At 39.0% G+C, this 25,285-nt stretch overlaps 1 protein-coding gene across 8 annotated transcripts in view; it reads left to right on the top strand.

Moving 5' to 3' along the window:
* The window catches only part of ADIPOR2 (adiponectin receptor 2), a 126,219-nt gene that overhangs the window by 52,542 nt on the left and 48,392 nt on the right, over positions 1–25,285 (top strand). For all 8 annotated transcript variants that reach the window (XM_023642181.2, XM_070269131.1, XM_070269129.1 and 5 more), the window contains 1 exon segment: positions 23,845–24,100. In XM_023642181.2, the coding sequence (XP_023497949.1) occupies positions 23,930–24,100 (171 nt within the window). In that variant the 5' untranslated portion in view covers positions 23,845–23,929.

Below are 25,285 nucleotides of genomic sequence, written 5' to 3'. Positions count from 1 at the left end.
TGCTGCTTTTCTTTGTGAGGTACGCACACACACATACACACACACACTCACTCTTCCTCTCTCCCTCTCTTCTCTCTCCCTTCATCCATGTCTCTTTCTCTCATTCTTAACCATGTTAGAAATTAAAATGCAAAATAAAAAAATACATGTAAATTAAAAATAATAAACCTATGACATTATCAAAAATAACATTTTTTTATAAAAACTGAATTGTTCAAAATAAATTAGTTGGAAAATTTGCAAATTTGTTTAAGGTCTAGCTTAAAGATAGTGGATTCTTGTCTGTTTCTGTATTAAATCTGTTATGATATCACGCATCATGTAGCCTCTGGAAATTCCATTGTACAATTGTGAAAGAATGAGAATGATAAAGGTAATGTCTTAGTATTATTTTGAAAATAGTTTTGACCTGGTAGATACCCTGGAAGGATCTTAGGGAACCCTAGGGGTCTTTAGACTGCATTTTGAGAAACCAGTGTCTTAGCCAGTGATTAAACACCTGTCTTACCTTTTGCTCTTTAAACAAATCAAAGATATGTAGAGTGACTATTGCCTTATAAAACAGTTACATGTCTTTTCTGTGAGCTTCAGTGATTTGGGGCTTTGTTCTCCCGGTCTTGGATTAATTTGAGTTTTGAACTGTGCAGCTAGAGAAGACCATGGGTACACAGTGTTCATTGAAAGACCACAGTCCTTTTGTAGTTTCAGCATCTTAAGTTGGTGTTTAAATGGTGTGTTAAGTTTCAGCCTAGTAAAGTGAGAGAATCCTAATGTAAACAGGGAAAATAATATAAAGAATTATTAATGATAACAGGGGGTTAGAGTAATGAGGAATTGTCTACTAAGAAGCAAAGAGCCTGCTAGAGATTCCAGGAGTAGTAGATAGAAGGGAGCAGCCACTGCCCCTAAGGCTGAGATGGAGCACCCGAGGAAGACTCTACTCCCACTCTGCCTGGAGATCCAGATTTTGTTGGTGAGGGTATGTCTGGGCCTCACTGAATGGCAGAGAAATTGCTCTGGTGCTGAGCTGGCAGAACTTGTTGGAAATCCATCAACTTTTGGAACTTGCTGAAAATTCACCCTTAGGATGAGGAAAGCTGCAGGACCATGCCAAGTTAGCGTGCCAGAAAAGGAACCCCTTTTCTCCTGCACATCTCTGCAGGGCCCTCTGTGACAGAACTTAATGTTGTGGCATCTGACAAGGGGAAAATGTTTGAAGGGCCCAGATCCTTTTCATTATGCAGGCAAAAAGGATGACTTTGGAGTGGAGAGGCAATAAGTTGATAACTGGTAAAGTTCACCCTTTTGACAACTCAGCTTCCGTTATCCCCTTATACACACATCAAGTGGTAATTAAATAGAAAGTCCAGATCTGTCAGTGTTTGCAAGAATGGGAACCTTAGGAGCCAGTACACTTTGGAAGTATAGTATGAAAGGTACACTGTCATTTCATTTTCTGTTTGTGGATACTGCTTGTGGAACTTGACAGACTGGAGATGTCCTTCCCAGAGGGAGAATTGGAAACATTTTGCAAAGTCTTCTGTGTTGGTTTGCTTTAGGGACTTAGGATTTTTCAAATTCCTTTACATTTGGCGTAAAAATTCACAAACAAGTGCCATTTTTCATGTCTTTTAATCACTCCAGGGTTCTAGAAGTATCTAATTTTAAGTTGATATTGTTGAGAGGTGATATTAAGCAGAGTTTTTTTTTTTCTATTAAGTGTTTACAGAGATTTTTTTCTTTGGTGTTTTTTGGTTATTTCAGTTTCAGAGTCTATGTATATATTCGTTTCCATTTGGGGCAGTAACAAATTGCCACAGATTTAATGGTTAAGAACAGCACACGTTTATTACTTCACAATTCTTTAGGTTAGCTGTCCGACAGAGGCTCTCACTGGGCTAAATTTTAGTCAGGATCAGCAGGGCTGAGTTCTTTTCTGGAGACTCCAGGAGAATCCTTCCCTTGCCTTTTCTTCTAGCAGTGTTGCAGGTCTCTGTGTCTTTCTTCTGCAGTCACGTCTCTCCCTGACTCTAAATCTTCAGCTTTCCTCTTGTGCTTTCAATGAGCGTTGGGGTTCTGTTAGGTCAACAGGATAATCTCCCTGTTCACCTGATTAGTAACCTGAATCCCACCTGCAGCCTAAGTCCCCTCGCCATGTTTCATAAGGTATTCACGGGCCCCGGGCGTTAGGATGTAGACCTCTTTGAGGGGCCGTGATTCTGCTTAACATAATTTCCTTCTTACAGTTCTTTTGAAAAGAAGGGAACCCCTGGGTAAAAGTTTCAGGTCTGACTTGGTTGCCAAACTTAGAAAAAAAGGAACAGCTTTCCTGTTTCTTACCTGTAGGTTGAAAATTTTCTTCTGAAGAAATAACCTTATGATAACTTTCTTAAAAGGAAATGCTTTGTCACCTTTTTCTGATGCCAACAACCAGCTTCTCACTTAGGTGGAAGATTTTTCTAAGTGCCTTTTTTGTTTCCCTTGTACCTTAGTTTGAAAATAGGCAAAAAAAAAAAAAAAAAAAAAAGCCAAACCGAGCTTTTTTTTTTTAAGAGTTAAAATAAAGATTACCATGCTGTGGTCATTGTTATACAATATAAAGAAAGAAGTCACCTGGAAACAGAGTTATAGAGTAGGAGCCTCAGGTAGTTTGGGAAATTTTGTTACGGGGTCATTTGCTCTATTTTAGAAAATCTTTATTAAACCAGAGTCTGGTGGTCTTAGGTTCTTCTGTATCTGCTTCCTGGTGTTTACTAGCCGCCATCAGGTTAGTAGTAGGACATGTCATGTGACCTGCCAGTTTAGGTAACTTTTTTCCAACTCCTTTATGGTGTGGAGAAGAAATATAATTTATTGCAGAATGTTAATTTTCTTAGGTTTAGTAAAAACAGAGAAGCTGTTCAGAACAGAATAAACCCAAGTTGTGACAACTTTTTGTTCCACTGCTGTTTGCATAGTTTTGTGGACAGAGATGGATGAACATCCTTGTAGTCGAGGCATTGGGAGGCTTTGTTAATTGTTGCTCTGTAGGGAAGTCTTGAGATTTCCTTCTCTGTAAAAGTGGAGGTATAAAGTAAACTTACTGCTTTAGGGTAGAGTTGGCAAACTTCAGTCCCCAACCTTTTGCCTGTTTTTCTATGACTCATGAGCCAAGAATGGCTTTTACTTTTTGTGTATGTGAGGAAGATTGGCCCTGAGCTAACATCTGTTGCCAGTCTTCCTCTTTTTGCTTGAGGAAGACTATCCCTGAGCTAACATCTGTGCCAGTCTTCCTATATTTTGTGTGGGATGCTGCCAGAGTGACTTGAGAAGTGGTGCTAGGTCTGCACCTGGGATCTGAACCTGTGAGCCCCAGGCTGCCAAAGCCGAGCACACGAACTTAACCTCTAGGCCTGCCCCTACATTTTTAAGTAGTTTTAAAAAGTAATGTTTCATGACATATGAATGTAAATTATATGAAAGGCAAATTTCAGTGTCCGTAAATAAAGTTTCATTGGAATACAGCCATATCCATTCACTTCTCTATTGTCTATGACTCATTTTATATTGTGATGACAGATATGAGTAGCTGTAGCAGACCTTTTGTGGCCTGCAAAGCCTAAATGTCTACTATCTGGACTTTTACAGAAAAAGTTTGTTATTCCTGCTTTAGGGTGTTCTGAGCACTGACTAGTTATTACCTTAGTCACATATGCTCTTGAAGCAGTTTCCCCAAATTGCGTATTAGATGGTTAAAAATTAAACGGTAAATGACTATATAAAGGCCATGATGATGTCTGCTGCTAGAGATCAACATTGAGGTGTAAGTAATTTCCGGTTATTTCTGAAGAAAAGTGCTAAAATAATGTGCTATTTTGTTGAAAGGCAAATTTTTAGTTTGCTAGGACTGCCATAAAATACCACAGACTGGGTGACTTAAAAACAGCAGAAATTTGTTTTCCAACAATTCTGGAGGCTAGAGGTCCAGCATCAAGGTGTTGGCAGGTTTGATTTCTCCTGAGGCCTCTCTTCCGGGTTTGCAGATGACTGCCTTCTTGCTGTGTCTTCACATGGCCTTTCTTCTGTGCCTGTGCATCCCTTGTGTCTCTTTGTCTTCTTACAAGAATACCCATTATATTGGAAAAGGGCCCTACCATTATGAACTTAATTACCTCTTTGGTGGCCCTGTCTTCAAGTACAGTCACATTCTAAAATACATGGGCTTAGGACTTTAATAGATGAATTTGGGGAGGACATAATTGAGTCCATAAGGAATTTTTAATGGAAGCTTTGTTTTGTTCCTTAAATAAATTTTGAGAGTATATACTAAGTAACAGATACTGTTCTAGATATGTATGGTGAGCATGACAGACAAGGTTTGATACTGAAGGAACTGATGGTTTAGTGGGGGAAGATAGATAATAAAAAGGAAAACAAGTAAATAGTATGATTTCAGAGTGTTAAGCACCATGAAGGAAATTAAACAGTGTAAAGTGATATTAGTGACTGGTATGGAGGGTGAGATAATGCTATGTTAGATACGAGTTTCCAGAAAAGGTGACTTGAGAGACCAGGTCTATTTCTGGGTCCTGATACTCATCAAGATTGGTATAGACAAGGATCAGAAGAATACTGAACAGGTTAGGGAGCTGTATGAGTTAAGCTGGAGAGGTTGATGGGGACCAAATCGAAAGGCCCTGTGGAGACTATGGTAAAGATTTTGGTGTTCCTTTGCACAAGGAATAAAATCTACTAGAGGGATTTTTAGCAGAGTCCTCGATAGGCTTTTTCTGTTTGAGAGAGAGCTCTTCGGCTGTGGTATAGAGGTTTGCAGGTGTGAGAGTAGAGATGGGGGAGCAGTCAGAGGACTATCAAAGTATTCTTGGTCAGAGAGATTGATAGCCTGGCCTAAGATAGTGACAGGGAAGAGGAAAAGAAATGGAAAGAATTTGAGAGCTATTATGCAGGTAAAATCCATAGTATTGGCTAACGGATTGGATATGGGGATTTGGGAAGAGGGAGGAAATTCTTTAGCAATATTGCCTACTAAGGCATGTAAATCTAGTGTTAGCAAATTAGGTGATCGCTGCATCAGCAAGTTGCAGAATGTAACTTGGAAGGGTAAAGCCTTAAATCATTAAACAGGAAAACATAAGGCAAATAAACAGTTCAATTCAGTGTCCACCTGACAGATGTATAACTACTAGAAAAACATGTAGGGAATTCATAGTTTGCCAAAAAGTGTGCCTTTGGGACAAATAACCTTTTTAGAACTTAAAAGCCTTCGAGATTGTTATAAAATAATAAATGTCAGATTTGATGGAATCACTATGTGTGCTGTTAAAGTGATTTTCTTGAGGGCTAGAGTTCTTTATTCCAAGGTAAATGTTTTTAAACTGGAGCAGCCCTTTGGTGAATGTAGATATGATACATAACGTAATGATAGATAAAGATGAACTGAATAGGTTAAGTTTCTGAGAGTTTAAACTTTCCCTGCCAAGACAAGTATTGTAGTTGTTGAACTTGAAATTGGGAGTCACAGTTAGGAGGTTTGGATCTAAGTTTTACCACTTGTTTCTATAGTTAATTCTTGCCCTCTGAGGCGCAGGTCCCCCATCTGTAAGACAGGCACTTAATGGAAGAAAGCTTTCAAGACATACAGTAATTCAAGCTTCTGAATGGAACGTATAGAAGTAAGACTAGTGTGATGGCAACCTTCTTTATTTCGAGATTGGCAAGTTTTGTTTTTTGTTTTCCCTTGTGAAGAATTGGGAATTGAAGGGTTTAGTCAAGGGTTTATTTTCTTATTTAGGGAGATCATGGCAATCCTAAAGGCATTTGCAAAACATAGCACTTTGAGAACTATTTTTTAAAAATTGCTTGTGTGAGAGACTTTAAGTAGCTTTGGTAGGCAGTAGCTCAAATTCTGTGAAATATGTAACTCAAATTTCCACAGACTATTATTAATTTGAGTTATTTCAAGTTGTTACAACTAGAAATTAGTCATTTTTGGTGATTTCTAACTGTATATAAATGTCTGGCTTCAGAGAGCTGTATGTGATGAACAGGCTATGCTGTATACAAGAATAAGGGGATAAAATGATTTAATTCCTCTTTATTACATTAAGAAATGTGACTTTTGGAGTTATTTCATGATCAGCCTTTTTATTTTTTTCAAACTATCGTCGTATATGTGTGAAGGATGAGACCACTAGTCATGTTTCTTAAATTAATGTTCAGTGTAGGTTATAGGATCGTTTATATTAAATTTCAGAAAGGAATGCTTAGTTTCCTGTTTTATATGGGATAAGATGCTTGGAAATCCTTAAAAGTTTGGTTAAACGTAATGATTTTTGTAATAAAAGCATTTATACTTAGTGCTTGGCACTGTTTTCATTATTTGTTAATCTTTAGAATTAAAAAAATCATTTTCTGTTTACCTTGGAATAGATAGCACATGGAGTACAAAATTCAAATCATCTAAAGGATATGACAGTACAAAGTAAGTGTTCTTCCAGTGCTTGTTTTCACTCATCCAGTCTCCTTCTTCAGCTTCCTGAGGTCTTTTATAGAAACATACCATCTTGCTTTTTTTAACTTAAATACTGGAAATATAAAAACATGAGAAATATTTAATTTTAGCCACTCTTACATATTAAAGAAACTTACCCCTTGGGTATTATATGAGTTGTAAATTATTTCTCAGGTTATATGTTGGAAATGCCATGCAGAAATTTTTCATTTTAATATAGTTGAATTTATCAGTCTTTTGTGCATTCTGGGTTTTGCCTCATATTTATGTAGTACACCCTTTCTTGGAAATTATTAAAAAATTATTTCTCCCCTATGTTTTTTCTTGTTGGATGCCTTTATTTTTTGAATTTGTATCTTTGATTCATTTGCAGTTTATTTTGATGTAGAGTTTGAATAAGGAAACCAATTTTATTTTTTCCTTGGTAATTACCCAGTTATCCCTATACCTCTTATTGAGTAAGCCATTTTTTCTGCACTAAATTTATGTAGGTATTTGGGTCTGTTTCTGGACCCTTCTAGTTAATTTCATTGATCCGTTAATGCATTTACTAGTATACACTTTAAACTGTTTTGTAATGTCTTTATATCTGGTAGGACAGTCTCCTGTCCTCCTCCCTCAATTTGTCTTACTTCTAAGAATTTTCCTAGCTTTATCCTTGTTACTTTTTCCATATGAACTTAAAAATCAGTTTGTTTACGATGTTATCAAAAGGCACAGTAGGAAGCTCCAGGTCCTCTCCCTGCCCCCTTCTGAAACATGAAAACAAATTTAAACCAAAAAACTAGAGACTGGCTGAACTGTGAAAGATTCTACAGCAACGCAGTGAACGCCCATCAAGGAAAGATCACATTTAAAATAGTAGGAAATTGAGTCATTTTTTTTTTTAATTGAGGTTATGGTAGTTTATAACATTGTGAAATTTCAGTTGTACATCATTGTTTGTCAGTCGTCTTAGAGGTGCGCCCCTTCACCCTTTATGCCCACCTCCCACCCCTTCCCCCTGGTAACCACGAAATAGTTCTCTTTGTCCATGTGTTTGTTTATCTTCCACATATGAGTGAAATCATACAGTGTTTGTCTTCCTCTATATGGCTTATTTCGCTTAACATAATACCCTCACCGTCCCTCCATGTTGTTGTGAATGGGACGATTTTGTTTTTTTATGGCTGAGTAGTATTGCATTGTATAAATATACTGTATCTTTATCTAGTCATGAGTTTTTGGGCACTTAGGTTGCTTCTATGTCTTGGCTATTGTAAGTAATGCTGCAGTGAACATAGGGGTGCATAAGTCTCTTTGAATTGCTGATTTCACGTTCTTTGGATAGATACCCAGTAGTGGGATAGCCGGGTCATATGCTATTTCTATTTTTAGATTTTTGAGAAATCTCCATACTGTTTTCCATAGTGGCTGAACCAGTTTGCATTCCCACCAGCAGCGTATGAGTGTTCCCTTTTCTCCACAACATCTCTAACGTTTGTTATTTTTTGTCTTGGTTATTATAGCCATTCTAACAGGTGTAAGGTGATATCTTAGTGTAGTTTTGATTTGCATTTCCTTGATGATCAGTGTTGATGAGCGTCTTTTCATATGCCTATTGGCCATCCATATATCTTCTTTGGAGAAATGTCTGTTCATATCCCCTGCCCATTTTTTGATCAGGTTGTTTGATTTTTGGTTGTTGAGTTGTGTGAGTTCTTTATATATTATGGAGATTAACCCTTTGTTGGATATATGATTTGCAAATATTTTTTCCCAGTTGGTGGGTTGTCTTTTCGTTTCAATCCTGGTTTCCCTTGCCTTGTAGAAGCTCTTTAGTCTGATGAAGTCCCACTTGTTTATTTTTTCTTTTGTTTCCCTTGTCCGAGAAGGTATGGTGTCCAAAAAGATCCTTTAAAACTGATGTCAGAGTGTACTGCCTATATTATCTTCTGGAAGTTTTATGGTTTCAGGTCTTACCTTCAAGTCTTTGATCCATTTTGAGTTGATTTTTGTGAATGGCGTAAGAAAATTGTCTACTTTCACTCTTTTACATGTGGCTGTCCAGTTTTCCCAGCACCATTTATTGAGGAACCTTTCCTTCCTCCTTTGTATGTTCTTAGCTCCTCTGTCGAAGATTAGCTGTCTGTAAATGTGTGGTTTTATTTCTGAGCTTTCACTTCTGTTCCATTGATCTGTATGCCTGTTTTTGTACCAGTACCATGCTGTTTTTATTACTATAGCTTTGTAGTATATTTAAAAGTCAGGGATTGTGATGCCTCCAGTTTTGTTCTTTTTTCTCAGGACTGCTTTAGCAATTTGGGGTCTTTGTTGCCCCATGTGAATTTTAAGATTCTTTGTTCTATTTCCATGAAGAATATCATTGGGGTTATGTTTGAGATTGCATTGAATTTGTAGATTGCTTTAGGTAGTATGGACGTTTTGACTATGTTAATTCTTCCAGTCCATGTGCATGGAATATCTTTCCATTTCTTTATGTCTTCGTTGATTTCTTTCAATAATATCTTATAGTTTTCATTGTATGGGTCTTTCACCTCCTTGGTTAAATTTATTCCTAGATATTTTATTCTTTATGTTGCAGTTGTAAATGGGATTATATTCTTGAGTTCTCTGTTAGTTCGTTATTAGAGTATAGAAATGCAACTGATTTTTCTAAGTTGATTTTGTAACATGTAACTTTGCTGTAGTTGTTGATTATTTCTAGTAGCTTTCCGATGGATTTTTTTAGGGTTTTCTACATATAAAATCATGTTGTCTGCAAACAGTGAGAATTTAGCTGCTTCTTTTCCAATTTGGATGCCTTTTCTTTTTCTTGCCTAATTGCTCTGGCCAAAACCTCCAGTACTATGTTGAATAGGAGTGGTGAGAGTGGTCACCCTTGTCTTGTTCCTGTTCTCGGAGGGATGGCTTTCACTTTTCCCCCATTGAGTATGATGTTGGCTGTGGGTTTGTTATATATGGCCTTTATTATGTTGAAGTACTTTCCTTCTATACTCATCTTATTGAGTGTTTTTATCATAAATGGCTGTTGGATCTTGTCAAATGCTTTCTTTGTGATATTGAGATGATCACATGGTTTTTCTTCCTCATTTTGTTAATGTGGAGTATCACATCAATTGATTTGCGATTGTTGAACCATCCCTGTGTCCCTGGTATAAATCCCATTTGATCATCATGTATGATCTTTTTAATGTATTGCTGTATTCAGTTTGCCTGTATTTTGTGGAGGATGTCTGCATCTGTGTTCATCAGTGATGTTGGTCTGTAATTTTCCTTCCATGTGTTCTCCTTGTTTGGCTTTGGGATAAGGGTGATTTTGGCCTTGTAGAATGTGTTAGGAAGTGTTCCGTCTTCCTCAATTTTCTGGAAGAGTTTGAGAAGGATAGGTATTAAGTCTTCTTCGAATCTTGGGTAGCATTCTCCAGAGAAGCTGTCTGGTCGTGGACTTTTATTTTTGGGGAGGTTTTTGATTATTATTTCAATCTCTTTACTTGTGATTGGTCTATTCAGATTCTCTCTTTCTTCTTGGTTCAGTTTTGGGAATTTATCCATTTCTTCTAGATTGTCCAATTTGTTGACGTATAGTTTTTCATAGTATTCTCTTATAATCCTTTGTATTTCTGTGGTATCCATTGTAATTTCTCCTCTTTCATTTCTAATTTTATTTATTTGAGCTTTCTTTTTTTTTCTTAGTGAATCTGGCTAAGGGTTTGTCAATTTTGTTTATCTTTTTAAGAACCAGCTCTTGGTTTCATTGATCCTTTCTACTGTCTTTTGTTTCAGTTTCATTTATTTCTGCCCTAAGTTTTATTATTTCTCTCCTTCTACTGACTTTGGGCTTCGTTTGTTCTTCTTTTTCCAATTCTGTTAGGTGTGGTTTGAGATTGCTTATTTGAGATTATTCTTGTTTGTTGATGTGAGCCTGTATTGCAATGAATTTCCTTCTTAGGACCACTTTTGCTGCATCCTGAATGAGTTGGTATGGTGTGTTTTCATTTTCACTTGTCTCCAGATAATGTTTGATTTCTCCTTTTATTTCTTCACTGATCCATTGGTTGTTCAGTAGCATGTTGTTTAAGCTCCACATCTTTGCTCCTTTCCCAGATTTTTCTTGTAATTGATTTCTAGTTTCATAGCATTATTGTTGGAAAAGATGCTTGATATTATTTCAGTCTTCTTAAATTTATAGAGGCTTGCTTTGTTTCCCAACATATGATCTGTTCTTGAGAGTGTTCCATGCGCAGTTGAGAAGAATGTGTAACCTGCTTTTTTTGGATGGAGTGTTCTATATATGTCTATTAAGTCCATCTGGTCTAGGTTTTCATTTAATTCTATAATTTCCTTGTTGACTCTCTGTCTGGATGATCTCTCCATTGGTGTAAGTGGGGTGCTGAGGTCCCTTATTACTATTGTATTGTTGTTAATATCTCCTATTAGATTTGTTAATAGTTGCTTTATGTACGTTGGTGCTCCTGTGTTGGATGCATATATGTTTATAAGTGTTATGTCATCTTAGTGGAGTGTCCCTTTTATCATTTTATGCTATCTCTGTCTGTCTTTACCTTTTTTTGTCTTGAGGTCTACTTTGTCTGATATGAGTATGATGACACCTGCTTTCTTTTATTCGCCAATAGCTTGGAATATTGTCTTCTGTCTTTTCACTCTGAGTCTATGTTTGTCTTTGGGGCTGAGATGTGTTTCCAGGAGGCAGCATATTTTTGGGTCTTGTTTTTTAATCCTCTTGCCACTCTGTGTCTTTTGATTGGAGAATTCAATCCATTTACGTTTAGAGTGATTATTGACATATGAGGGCCTAATACTGCCATTTTATTGCGCTTTTTCCGGTTCTCCTCCATTTCCTTTGTTTCTCATCCGATGTATTTTGGACTACTAGTTCAGTTAGGTAGTTTTCTATGCTGGTTTTCTTAGTTTTCCCCTTATTTATAACTTGTGTTTCTGTTCTAATTATTTGGTTAGTGGTTACCATGTGGCTTGTATAAAGCATTATAGATGAGGGGCCGGTCCAGTGGCACAGTGGGTAAGTTTACACGTTCTGCTTCTTGGCAGCCTGGGGTTCGCCGGTTCAGATCCTGGGTGTGGACATGGCACTGCTTGGCAAAAGCCATGCTGTGGTAGGTGTCCCACGTACAAAGTAGAGGAAGATGGGCATGGTTGTTAGCTCAGGGCCAGTCTTCCTCAGCAAAAAGCGGAGGATTGGCAGTAGTTAGCTCAGGGCTAGTCTGCCTCAAACAAAACAAAACTAAAGAACAATTATAGATGAGATAGTCCATTTTTTGATAGCCTGTTATGTTCTTAGACTAAGCCTGTTCCATCCGTTTCCTCTTCCTCTTCTAAATTGTCATTGTGACATCTTATTTCATCTTGTGAGTATGTGTTAAAATGACAAGATTATATTTATTCTTGGTGTTTTCCTTCCATTTATCTTTAATGTTATAATTATTTGCTAAACTGTTCTTTTGGAGGGCTGCAATTTTCTGATTTTGTGTTTCTACTTAACTCCTTGCTCTGGGTTTTGTAACCCCTTTCTCTCTTTTTTTTTTCCCCCACGTATGAGGGCCTTCTTGAGGATTTCTTGTAGGCTGAGTTTTTTGGCAATGAACTCCCTTAACTGTTGTTTATCTGGAAAAGTTTTTATTTCTCCATCATATTTGAAGGATATATTTGCTGGATAGAGTGTTCCTGGCTGAAAGCTTTTGTCTTTCAGAATTTTGAATATATCATTCCACTCTTTCCTAACTTGTAAGGTTTCTGCTGAGAAAACCCCTGACAACCTGATAGGTGTTCCTTTGTAGGTTATATTCTTCATCCTTGCTGCCCCTAACACTTTTTCTTTGTCCTTGACTTTTACCAGCGTTACCACTATATGCCTTGGAGTTAGTCTTTTTACATTGGTAAAGTTTGGAGATCTCTTTGCTTCTGTCACAGGGATTTCTAGCTATCTCCCCAGGTATGGGAAGTTCTCAGCTATTATTTCTTTTAACATGGTTTCTGCTCCATTCTCCTCTCTTCTTCCTCTTGGATACCTATAATCCTTATGTTACATTTCCTAATTGAGTCAGATAGTTCTCGGAGAGTTTCTTCATTTCTTTTCAGTCTTAATTCTCTTTCCTCCTGTATCTGAAGCATTGCTATACTCCTGTCCTCCAGACTGCTAATTCTGTCCTCCATAATATCAGCCCTACTACTGTTCAGGGAGTCCAGATTTTTCTTTATCTCATCCATTGTGTTTTTCATCTCCAACATTTCTTATTGGTTCTTTTATAGTTTTGAGCTCTTTTGTTATATAGCTGTTGAACTTGTGTTCTCTTTTAACTCTGAGTTTTTAAATGATAGCTATTTTGAATTCTTTGCCATTTAACTTATAGATTTCTGTGTCCTCATCATTGATTTCTGGGCACCTGTCATTTTCCTTCTGTTCTGGAGATTTAATGTATTTTTTCATACTGTTTGATGATGTGGGTTTGTGCCTTCGCATAGAGATAGAATTTGGTGACAGCTTCCACTTGGTGACACTGAGGGGATGGGACAGGAGCTGTGTAATCTGTGTGCACCAGGATCTCCATCAGCTGAGCCTCTGCCACTCCTTGGGATCACAATTGCCCTGTGGGGTCTCCCACCAAGTGTAGGAACAATCACACGGGGGCTCTGTGTTGCTGCCGCCTTCTCCCACTGACTGGCCTAGATGCGCTGCCCCGTTAGGGACTGTAGCTGTGTTATGGGTTTTCGAGGCAGCTGGGAACTTGTTTGCCTGGACTCGCAGCTCGGCCACCGTCTGGTCCTTGGTTGTACTAGCTGTTGCCCTTAGTGGGTGGGGCCTCCCCACTGGATCTGAGCCTGTGCCACTCCGTGGGACCATGATGGGATTGTCAATTCTCCCACTAGTCGAGAGAGTGATCCACACAGGGGCTCAGGGCTTCTGCCATCTGCTCCCACAGTCCCGCCAGTTGTACTGCCCTTTCAGGGCTGCTGTAATACCATGCACATTTGTGGTAGCTGGGGCCACTTTTGCCTGGGCTGCAGGTACACCCTCGTCTGTTCCTAGGTCACACTAGCCTTTGTGCTTGGTGTGTGGGGCCTCCCCACTGGGATGGAGCCTGAGTCACTCCCTGGGGCCGCAGTGGGAATGTGGACTTTCCCACTGGATCTGGGAGTGATCACACTGCAGCTCAGGGTTATCACCACCTTCTCCCACAGTCCCTTTGCATCTCACTTGCCCCATCCAAGCCATCGCAGAGCTATGGCATTTTAGGCGTCTGGGGGTTTGTTCTCCTGGACTCGCAGCTGTGCTGTGTCTGCTCCTGGGTCTCACCAGCCTGTGTGCTTGGTAGGCAGGTCTTCTCCACTAGGGCTGAGCTGAGTCTCTCCCTGGGGCCATGGTGGGACTGTGGATTTCTCACTGGACCAAAGAGCAATCATGGGGGGCTCAGGGCTGCAGTTGTTTCCACAGTTGCACCGAGGGCCATGCCCACCCTCAGGGCCAGGGTGCTGCTATGAGGCCTTCAGCTAGGAGAGCAGTCGCTTGCCATACTGAGCTGTCTGGGGGCTGGAGAGTTCTCACCTATCTCCACCTCCTTCCCTGGGGTAATCCATCCATCTTCTGATGTATAGCAGTGTGGGTCTCTTAGGCATCCTGAGGTGCTGTGTGAGTATCCTCTGTTGATTGATGAATGTCCATTTAGTTGTAGTTCGAAGGGGGAGAGACAAAGAAAACCGCTCACTCCGCCATGTTGCTGACGTCACTTTCTTGAGTCATGTTTTGACTTGGCCTATCCTGTCCCTGGAGTGGCAGGATCCGGGTTTGGAGGAGACTGCAGCCCAGTTGCCATTTACTTCAAATCAGAGGGAGCTGAGCAGACCCTACTTGCGATAGTCTAACCTGTCTGGGGTTTGATTAAAGGACTAGTCTCTGTTTTGCCTAACTGGGGTTCAGGCTCAGTTGGGTATTAGTAGCAGAACATGAATCTTAGGCTGGGAGAAGTGGCAGAAAGTGGCAGGCATGGCTCATAAAAGGTGCAGGGGTATTAGAGACCTATAGACGCCTGGGGCAAGTGATTACAGGCAAGCAATAGCCCATCTAAGGCCCTAAGAGAAGATGGGGTGAGACTCTGGGAAGTTAAGATGTTGAGATGCAGGTGTGTATATGAGGAAGTTGGAAAAAATCACGGCCCAGGGTTTCGCCAGTTTGGATCCTGGGCACAGACATGGCACTGCTCATCAGGCCATGCTGAGGCGGTGTCCTCAACTATCTAGAAGGACCCACAACTAAAATATACAACTATCTACAGAGGGGCTTTGGGGAGAAAAAGAAGAAGGAAAAAAAAAAGATTGGGAACAGTTGTTAGCTCAGGTGCCAATCTTTAAAAAAAAAAAAGAACTGTCTTAAATATGTTCAAAGAACTAAAGGAAATCAGGAAAATGATACATGAACAAAATGACTGTTTTAACACAGAGAAAGTATTGAAAGGAACCAAATAAATTTTGGAGCCGAACCATACAACAATGTTATTTCTTTAAATATCTCTTTCTACTCTTTCCTCTGCTCTTGCTACTTCCATTATGCACATGTTGGTGTAATTAATGATTTCCCACATACGTCTGAGAGTCATCATTTTACTTCCTTGTTTTTATTCTCTTTTGTGGCTTGCATAATCTCTTTTCAGTCTATCTCAAAGTTTGATTATTTTTTCTTCTGCAGTTCTACTGTTGAGCCCTTCTAATGATTTTTAAATTTTAGGTATTCTACTTTCCAACTCCATAATTTCCATTTAGTTTTTTTTCTAATTTCTGTCTTTATTGATATTCTCTATCTGATGTGACATTATCATGCCTTCGTTTGCCTCTTTTTTTTAAATTGTAGTATTGTGTCATACAGAATTGTTAGTTTCAGGTGTACAACATAGTGATTCAGTATTTTTAGGCATTACAAAATGATCACTATGATGTGTCTAGTTACCATCTGTCACCATACAAAGTTGTTACGATGTTATAGACTATATTGCCTTTGGTATACATTACATCCCTGTGACTTACTTATTTTATGACTGGCTTCCTTCACAGGTGTGAACATATTTATAATGGCTACTTTAAAGTCTTTTTCTGATAGAACTGACATTGGTCTCTCTCAGGGGTATTTTCTGTTGCCTTTATTTTTCTACACAGTTACTAATAACCAATTACCGTTCTGTAGATAAGAGAGATAAGGTGAGTTTTACATGAGCCAGGGTGAGGATTATAACCTGGGAAGGCAATTTCCACAAAGGAAGAAAGTGTTCTGGAGAAGCATGGTTTTCAGTACAGTCTTACACCTTTTTAGAACAGAGGACACACATTAAACATGTGTAGGATACATATTCATCAAAGTTTCAAAGAGGTATTGAGTTGCAAATTAGTAGGTCAACATGACCCTGATGTTGGAAATGGACTAGTATGAGCCTTACTGATAGGGCCATAGGGTGTATGAGGGGAAGTATGTGTTTCCAAGGGAGTATATTCTTTAATGGTTAGGGCAGATAGATGCACAATGTATGTTTGAGAGGCCGTAAGTCAGGCTTCTTTAGTTCAAGCCGAATTAGCTTTGAACCAGAAGATACCGTATATAACCTTAATATGTGAAAATCTGTTGCTATTACAAGTTTTTTTCTTTGTCATGAGAACTTTTAAGATCTACTCTCCTAGCAACTTTCAAGTACGAAATGATGCGGGGTCAGTGAGCCGAGGGTGAAAAGAAAGATTTCTTAGACTCTTAAGATCTGGCAGTAGTGCTCTTTTATTTAGAGAATAGAATAGCATGGGGATAGGACCCATGGGCAGTCAGAGCTTCTGCTGCCGCCGCTTCTGCTGCCCCTGCTGGCATGGGGACAGGACCCATGGGCAGGCAGAGCTGGTGCGTGGGGACAGGACCCACGGGCAGTCAGAGCTCCTGCTGCTGCCCCGAGTTGAGGGTTAGGGCTAATTTTATGAGGCATGGGTACGTGACTTATTTTTACTGGAGAAAAGAAAAGATGATGTAAAAAGTCATTAAATGATTTCAGTGCAGATGGGGTCTGGTTATTGTGCGGTCATATAACTTTAGATACGAATCTGGCCATATAGATCGGCATGTAGGTGAGGATGCCCTGGGCTTCTCTCCCTGGGGCAGTCCTAATTCATACCATAAAAAAAGTCCACTGGGTCGTATAGTTTGGCATGTAGGCCAGGTCACCTTGGGCTTCTCTAGCTGGGGCAGCCTTAATCCACATCACACAACACAGTATTATTAACTATAGTCCCTATGCTGTACCGTGCATCTCCAGGCCTTACTTATCTTATATGCGAAAGTTTATACCTTTTAATCACCTTGTTGCCTGTTTTTTTCCGGTGTATGGATATACTTTCCTGTTTGTTGGCATGCCTCCTAAATAGAGGGCTGGTCTCGGGTAGGGGAGGCATCTGCTCTCCCAGTGCGGGTAGACATCTGATCTTAGTTCCTGATAGTCCTTTGTTTTGCTGGATGTGCATCAGAGACCTATACCTGATCTCTCAATTGTCCTTGATGATGGCTGTCAGCATGGACTTTGCCCAGGGGTCATCACATTCCTAAGGAACTCAAAAGAACAAAGTTATCAATTTATAGCAGCTGAGAGGGGCTATAAAATCTACAGAGCATGTCTGGGTTAATCACAGGTCATTTAAAGTTACAATACGGTTTCTTGTCTACAATGTGGCTTCCCTTTTGTCAATCTCCTGGTGAGCCGCTATCATGGGTACTGAGGCCTCCCCCCCCCCCCCCCCACCAGGCTTCTTACTGTTATTTGCTTGTTAATTTGTTCAGTGACTGACTGGATTGTTTTAGTAAAGTGTGTTCCTCTCCAGTGTTCGGCTTCTGATATTGTTCCTTAGGGAGATGTAGTTTTGGATATGCTGACAGTTACTCTGGGATGATAGTATTTTTGATTGGGCTCTCTTGCTCTCTTGCCCTGACTACACTAATTGCCACTAATGGCCAGCTGATTTTGCTATTGATTTTAAGAAAGCCCTGCCCTATAAATTGTTCTACAGACGAATCCCATCAAATTCTGGTTCCTTTGAAGGAACAGTTTCTGAGGTTAGTGTTTAATTTTTGTTCTGCCAACAGGAGGGTTCCTCCCAGCTGTCTTATTCCCTGGTCGTCTTCTGCAAACTAACCTGCCTGTAGTTTGGCCTGTATCTTCTTTCTCCACCCATTTGCCTTTCAGCACAACTTCCATTGTTCTGTAGAAAGCCATTAGGCTTGAACTTCTTCACCCTGTGTTGCAAATAAAGGTTGGTCCTTTGAGAAGAGATTAGGCCCTGTCTCCTCCCAGGCAAAATCTCTGAACCAGGGCTCTAGGGATAAGAGGATGGGGACAAAAGCAAGTTCTCTCTGAGTGACAGCCCCACATTAGATCAGTGCTTGGTGGGGCAGTGGGCAGTGGCCTCGAGTCCTCTGGCTTTTCCTGGTGTAGAACTACTACCTCATGAGCCGGATCAAAAATGATCAGTGCCCTGGTATTCTCAGCATACCATGGTCAAGGTAGTGCCTCAGTTCCACAAGTGGGACTGGTAGGAAGAAAGGACCCCCTACTTCTAAACCTACTTATCTGAGACGTAAGCCTCAGCAACAGGTGGCTGAGGCAGGATGAGAAATACTGATGTCCTGTTCCTCCAGGGAAGAAACCCCTCCATCTGGGTGCTGGGGGCAGAGGGAGCCCTGTGTTTTTGACTGCAAGGGTCTGGAGTAGAGTCTCTGCTCCTGAGTTGGGAGGGGGCTGGGAAGAAGAGAGGCATCTTGGTTCAGATACCACAGTCACTTTATTTTCTTAGTGAATTTTTGTAGATATTCCCGGTTGTTTCTTTATTTGTTGCCTTTAGAACTGTTTCTAGGGAGGGTTTCTTTTTGGTGAGAAAGATTCACCCTAAGCTAACATCTGTTGTCAGTCATCCTCTGTTTTTGCTTGAAGAAGATTAGCTAACATCTGTGCTGAGCTAACATCTGTGCCAGTGTTCCTCTATTTTGTGTGCGGGATGCCTCCACAGCGTGGCTGATGAGTGGAGCAGATCTGGCCCTGGGATCTGAACCTGTGACCCTGGGCTGCTGAAGTGGAGTGCGGGGAACTTTAACCACTTGGCCATGGTGCCGGCCCCTCTGGAGGCTTTTAATGGAGGTTTTTAAAATAGTTTTCATCATTTTCATTGGGGAGCAGGTCTGCAGAGCTCCTCATGCTATCATGCCAGAAGTCATTCTGTTGTTGCTGTTGTTTATGTTAGCTGTTCTGATTAGGTTTGTAGTGGTAGCTCATTGTGGTCTTAATTTTCATTTCCCTAATGGCTAATGATATTGAACATCTTTTCTTGTGATTATTTGCCATCTGTGTATTGTCTTTGGTGAAATGTCTGTTCATATTATTTGTCTTTTTTCTAGTTGGAGTGTTAGCTTATTTATTTAAAAAGTTTTTGAGGAAGATTAACCCTGAGCTAACATCTGCCACTTATCTTCCTCTTTTTTGCTGAGGAAGATTGGCCCTGAGCTAATATCTGTGCCCATCTTCCTCTGTTTTATATGCAGGATGCCTGCCACAGCATGGCTTGGTGAGTGGTGCATAGGTTGGTGCACCTAGGGCTGCTGAAGGAGAGTGCGTGAACTTAACTGCTAGGCCACCCGGCCAGCCCTTAGAGTATTAGTTTTTGTACTATTGAATTTTGAAAGTTCTTTATATAGTTTAGGTAATAGTCTTTTGTTGGATATGTGATTTACAAATATTTTCTCTCAGTCTGCAACTTGTCTTTTCAACTTCTTAATATGGTGAAGTCTGTTTTATCGTTTTTTCCTACTATGGATTATGCTTTTGGTGTCAAGTCTCAATATTCTTTGCATAGCTCTAGATCCTGAAGATTTTCTCCTATGTTTTTTATAAAAGTTTTATTTTGCATTTTACATTTAAGTCCATGATCCATTTTGAGTTACTTTTCGTATAAGGTGTGAGGTTTAGGTGGAACTTCTTTTTTTTTTTGGCCTATGGATTTTCAGTTGTTCTATCACCATTTGTTCAAAAGGCTATCCTGCTTCCATTGAAGTGCTTTTGCCTGTTATAAAATAAGAGTTGGGCATATTAGTGTGTCTTTTTTTGGTTCTCTATTCTGTTCTGTCAATCTATGTGTCTTCTCCTCTGCCAGGACCACGCTGTCTTGACTGTTGTAGCTATATAGTGGGTCTTCATATTAGAGGGATTCTTTCCACTTGTTTTTTTTTTTTTTTTTTTTTTAAAGATTTTTTATTTTTTCCTTTTTCTCCCCAAAGCCCCCCGGTACATAGCTGTATATTCTTCGTTGTGGGTTCCTCCAGCCGTGGCATGTGGGACGCCGCCTCAGCGCGGCCCGATGAGCAGCGCCATGTCCGCGCCCAGGACTCGAACCAACGAAACACTGGGCCGCCTGCAGCGGAGCGCGCGAACTTAACCACTCGGCCACGGGGCAAGCCCCTCCACTTGTTATTTTTAAAGATTGTTTTAGCTATTCTAGGGCCTGTGCCTTCAATATAAATTTTAGAAGAAGCTAGTCTCTAGCTACAAAAATCCTTGCTAGGATCTTGATGGGAATTGCATTAAACCTATCGCACAATTTGGGGAGACTTGACGTCTTCACTGTATTGAGTCTTCCAGTCCATGAAGATGATATGTTGCTGTTTGTTTAGATCTTTGATTTCTTTCAGCAGCGTTTTGTAATTTTCAGCAAACAGATTGTGTACGTATTTTGTTAAGTGTATACTTACGTATTTAAATTTCTTTGGACTGATTCTAAATGATACTGTTTTAAATTTCAGTTTCCAAAAGTTTATTTTTAGCATATAGAAATATGATTAATAGTTGTGTTGATATTCTGTTGACCTTGCTGAACTCACTTATTAGTCCTAGGAATTTTTGTAGATCTTCAGTAGCATTTTAAGATTTGTTTTGAAGTATTGTATCTTTTTTTCTATTATGATATATTAGTTTCTTCCATAGTAACCAAATATTGTGGGCTTCTAGGATGAAGGCTGTTGATATCTATGTATTAATTTTATATCCAATCACTTTGATGAATTTTTTAATTATTTTTTTCAGTTCTTTTGGGTTTTATAGCTAAAGTGTCATATAATCTATAAATAGTTATAGTTGTATATTCCTCATTTTTTCTTGTTTAATTCTATAAAATCTCCAGGAGAGAATTAAATAATGGTGGTGATAAAGGACACCTTTACTTTACCTCTAACTTTACCTTACACTATTAGAATCGATTGCTTTTTTTTTTTAAAGATTGGCACCTGAGCTAACAACTGTTGCCAATCTTCTTTTTTTCCTGCTTTATCCCCCCCCCCCCCCCCCATAGTTGTATATCTTAGTTGCAGGTCCTTCCAGTTGTGGCATAGAATTGATTGCTTTTGGTTTCAAGTCATGGCATCCTAGTAGGAATTCATTTTATCATTAGGTGGATATAACTAAGCAAGAATATATAGTAAATGACAGTTCTCTTAACTGTTCTAGTATTGGGGTATTTTCTTAAATCTTTGGGGAACCTGAGGGTTGACATAAATGCTTGCTTTCTACACTTTTATTGTTGAAACTCTAAAATATATTGGTAGGCTTTCCTGCTTAAGTATATGTAAAGTAGTGAGTGTATATATATATGGTTTTTTTTGGTGAGGAAGATTGGCCCTGAGCTAACCCTGTTGCCAATCTTCCTCTTTTTGCTTGAGGAAGAGTGGCCCTGAGCTGACATCTGTGCCCGTCTTCCTCTGTGTTGTATTTGTGACGCCACCACAGCATGGCTTGATGAGTGGTGTAGATCTGTACCCGGATTCCAAACTGTGAACCTCGACTGCTAAAGCAGAGTGTGCTGAACTTACTATAATTAAATGTTTTTGATTGAAGGTTTTACAGCGCCTTATTTTGTTCATTCTTCTTTTGTTGTACTTGTAAATTTAGAAAACATTGTTGATAGGAATGTATTGATCTCAAGCCTTGCCTGGAAATTGATTTTCCTATTTCTTTTTATTTTAAGGAGAATCCTTTACAAATTCTTTGGGAAAACTTATTTCTTGTCATTTGCTTTCTTTTTCTGTGTTGAGGATTACAAAAAAAATTCTAATAGAGCATTCCATTTATATTCTCATAAATGAGCAAGACTCCCTCATACATAAGCTCTTGCTTAGGAGAAGTTTAGTATGGTCATATTTCAAGGCTACTTTGCAGAAAGCTTTATTCTACTTGGTACAGTTTGAGAATAATGGTTCTGATTCTGTACTTTACTTGCTGTGTAAACCAAATGGCATTAGGGTTCAGGTTCTTATCTTTTTTTCCTAGTCTTAATTTTTTGGGGCTATTAGAAAGCACATGAACTTCATGAGGGCCAGAAAGAAGACCTGGGTACAAATCCCAGCTTTATAGACTAATGACCTGAATAAGTTACCTAATCTCTGAGCCTCAGCTTCCACATCTGTTAAATGAGGGATAAAATACTTCAGAGGGCTGTATATAAGGATTATGTGAGATAGCACATGTAAATTCTCTGGTACAGAATTTAACTTTGTCGATCCACAATAAATGTTAGGTCCCTCTTCCCTGAAACAAAAGGAAGTGGTGGGTGGGAAGTAGCTTTGTGAGCTGTAAATAAATGAATATAAATCATTAGCATTGTATTCTCTTTCCAGTTCGGGCATTAATAGCATAGTTTATAATCTCAGTATCGTAATATACTTGCTCAGGCCCTTATGTGATAGGCACATGCCCAGGTTTGGTGATCCTTAAAGATTTGCGTTTGTTCTTGCTCTGAAAACTTTGAAAGCCCTTCGAGAAATCCTGCAGCAAACTCACATCATGTATGATACTAACAGTTGGCTATTTCTAATTCTTGGGCTATTTCTTAGTCTTGTTTACCACTAAATATACCTTTTACTTTCTTTTTATGCTATCCAGCCCTCCTACTTTACCCTACTCCTCCTTTGCCCCAGTAAGAGCTTTGAATCTCATGGGATTTATGAGCATAACATGTACCCTGGCTTCTTACTGTTTTAGTATTTCTAGTTGGATTGGCTGTAATAATCACCTTATTTGGATAGGTAACTAAATGTCTAAAATAAGCTTTTGTACTATGAGTTAAGAGGTGGAGGGCCGAGGACTTGAAATAATCAAATTCTTAGGAAACTTAAATACTGCAGTCCAGTTTAGAGAGATATTGATGATTTATGAAAGTGTTTTTACCACTCAAGAACATTTAAATATAATCTATCAAGTATTCATTAAACGTTTATGTGCATCGCACTTTCTGGGAACTCACAGGGATATAAAAGGAGTATGTTCTGGTTCTGAGTTCCTTGCCTTCCAGGGTAGTCTAGTTAGAGTTCGAAACCGCACAAAAATATTGACATCTCAGACATAAGCAATTTAAATGCAAAACATTACCAATAATATGTGCTAAACAAGTCAGAGACTTTGTCCTATTTATTTCATACAAAGCAGGGTGAATTTTGGTTTCCTCACCTGTGATGTAGAAATAAAAATAATGTGTGTCATTGTGATATTTAAATGAGATTGGATATATAAATCCCCGCTATAATGTGTAAAATCCACATATATTCTTTCTGCAGTTGGGTATGTTTTTAATTGAAAAAATAGTATATGATATATGGTAAAAAAAATTCATGCAGAACAAAATGAAAAGTAAATCTTCTCATTCCAGACCCTGGCCTCTATACTTCTGTATCAAGAGCATAGTTTTGACTATTTTCCAATAATTATTCTATGCATATATACTTATATATGACTATATATTTTTATAACATGCAAGTGGGAACATATTATGCATGTTGTCTTGTATCCTGCTTCTTTCATTTAAAAGTAGATTTTAGTGGTGTAGTGGTTGGGCTCAGCATGCTCTGCTTCAGTGGCCCAGGTTCATGGATTTGATCCTGGGTGCAGACCTACGCCACTCGTCAGCCATGCTTTGGTGGCAACCCACATATAAAGTAGAGGAAGATTGGTACAGATGTTAGCTCAAGGTAATCTTCCTCAAGCAGAAAAAATAACCAACAGTGAGGAAGATTGGCAACAATGTTAGCTCAGGACTAATCTTCCTCAGCAGAAAAATAAAAAAAATAGATTTTAGCAATCTTTACTATCAGCAAATATGGGTTTTTTATACGTTATTGTTTGGTTGGATTTAATGACTACTGAGTATTCTATTGTTTGAGTGTATAATAATATAACCTATCTTATCTCCTAGCACTCATTTAATGTGTTTATTTAAAATATGTTAATTCAAAGTTTTTCTCTCCTTAGGGTCCACTCACTATCCTGAAAGTCCATCCTCCCAAGAAGAAGGGACAGAAGAAAGACCTCTTTGTCAGAAAGGCTTGAGTATCCCATGAATGAGACAGCAGAAAACCGATTGGGGTGCAGCAGGACTCCAGAGCCAGATATAAGGCTCAGAAAAGGGCACCAACTTGATGGTACAAAGGGAGGTGATAATGACAACCACCAAGGAGATTTGGAGCCTGTTTTAGAGGCATCTGTTCTTTCTTCCCCTCATAAAAAAGTAAGTTGAAGTTGAAGGATGGTTAGTAGAACAAAAATGTATGGGGATGCAGTTGGAGGGAAGATATTAAAAAAAAAAAAAAAGCGTGGGGACATTGCTGGAGAGAGAATGAGGTTTGGAAAAGGAACCTGAGCACATTCGTAAGTTTTTGTTCAGGATAATTTGAAAGTCTCGTTTTTTCTTTTAAGAGATTGGCACCTGAGCTAACATCTGTTGCCAATCTCTTTTTTTTCTTTTTCTTTCTTCTTCTTCTCCCCAAAGCCCCCTAGTACATGTATATTCTAGTTGTGAGTGCCTCTGATTGTGCTGTTGTGGGAGCTGCCTCAGCATGGCCTGACCAGCGGTGCCATGTCTGTGCCCGGGATGCGAACCAGCGAAACCCTGGGCCGTGGAAGTGGAGTGCATGAACTTAACCACTCGGCCACGGGGTCAGCCCCTGAAGTCTCTTATTCTTAAATTAGCTAGGGATTATTTGATTTTATTGTTATGCCTTTTCTGCTGACACTTAAAATCGTATTTAATCTTTTATCTTGTTTGAGAAAGGAAATGGGTTTTTGTAGTTACCATATAACATTTATAATTCAATCATGCTTTAGTTATGACGTTATTGTTTATATTTTTGGAGAATTCCTAATTGCATGCTGGATCTACTTCTTCAGATATGGTTTATCTACAGCGTTTACATTTGGAGTTAGTAGAATTCTGGGAACAGAAGGGAGATTTAATCTTTCCTTTCATTTCCCAGAGAAAAGAGCTGTTTTTAAATTATTCAAGCAGCTATACCTAGAGAGCAAAGGTATAAATATCTGTGAACAGCATCAGAAAGTCATTGTTATAGACATTTTGATCTGTGCTTTGGTACATTGGAATCAGGTGGCATGTGTTCAATGTTGTGCCTCTAGTACACTGTTTCTCAAACTGTAAATTGTGCCTGTTAGTGGTTTGTGAAATTAATTTCGGTACTGTAAGCAGTGTTTAAAAAACTAAATAGCAAAACAGATATTGAGGTGCGTGTGTGTAGTGATATACATTTAACCTATGTTACTTGGGGAAATTGCTTTTATATAGATATGTATATGTATATAGATAGGAATAATGTGTACGTTTGTTACTATGGATTGTAGTTAAAAGCATTTTGAAAGCCTCTACTTGGAACTGCATCTTTACTATCCTAAAACATATGTT

Source organism: Equus caballus, chromosome 6 (genome assembly GCF_041296265.1).
Source record: "Equus caballus isolate H_3958 breed thoroughbred chromosome 6, TB-T2T, whole genome shotgun sequence".
In the NCBI taxonomy this organism is placed as follows: Eukaryota; Metazoa; Chordata; class Mammalia; order Perissodactyla; family Equidae; genus Equus; species Equus caballus.
Note: the sequence above shows the minus strand (reverse complement) of the source record. Positions and strands in the feature narration are given on the sequence as shown.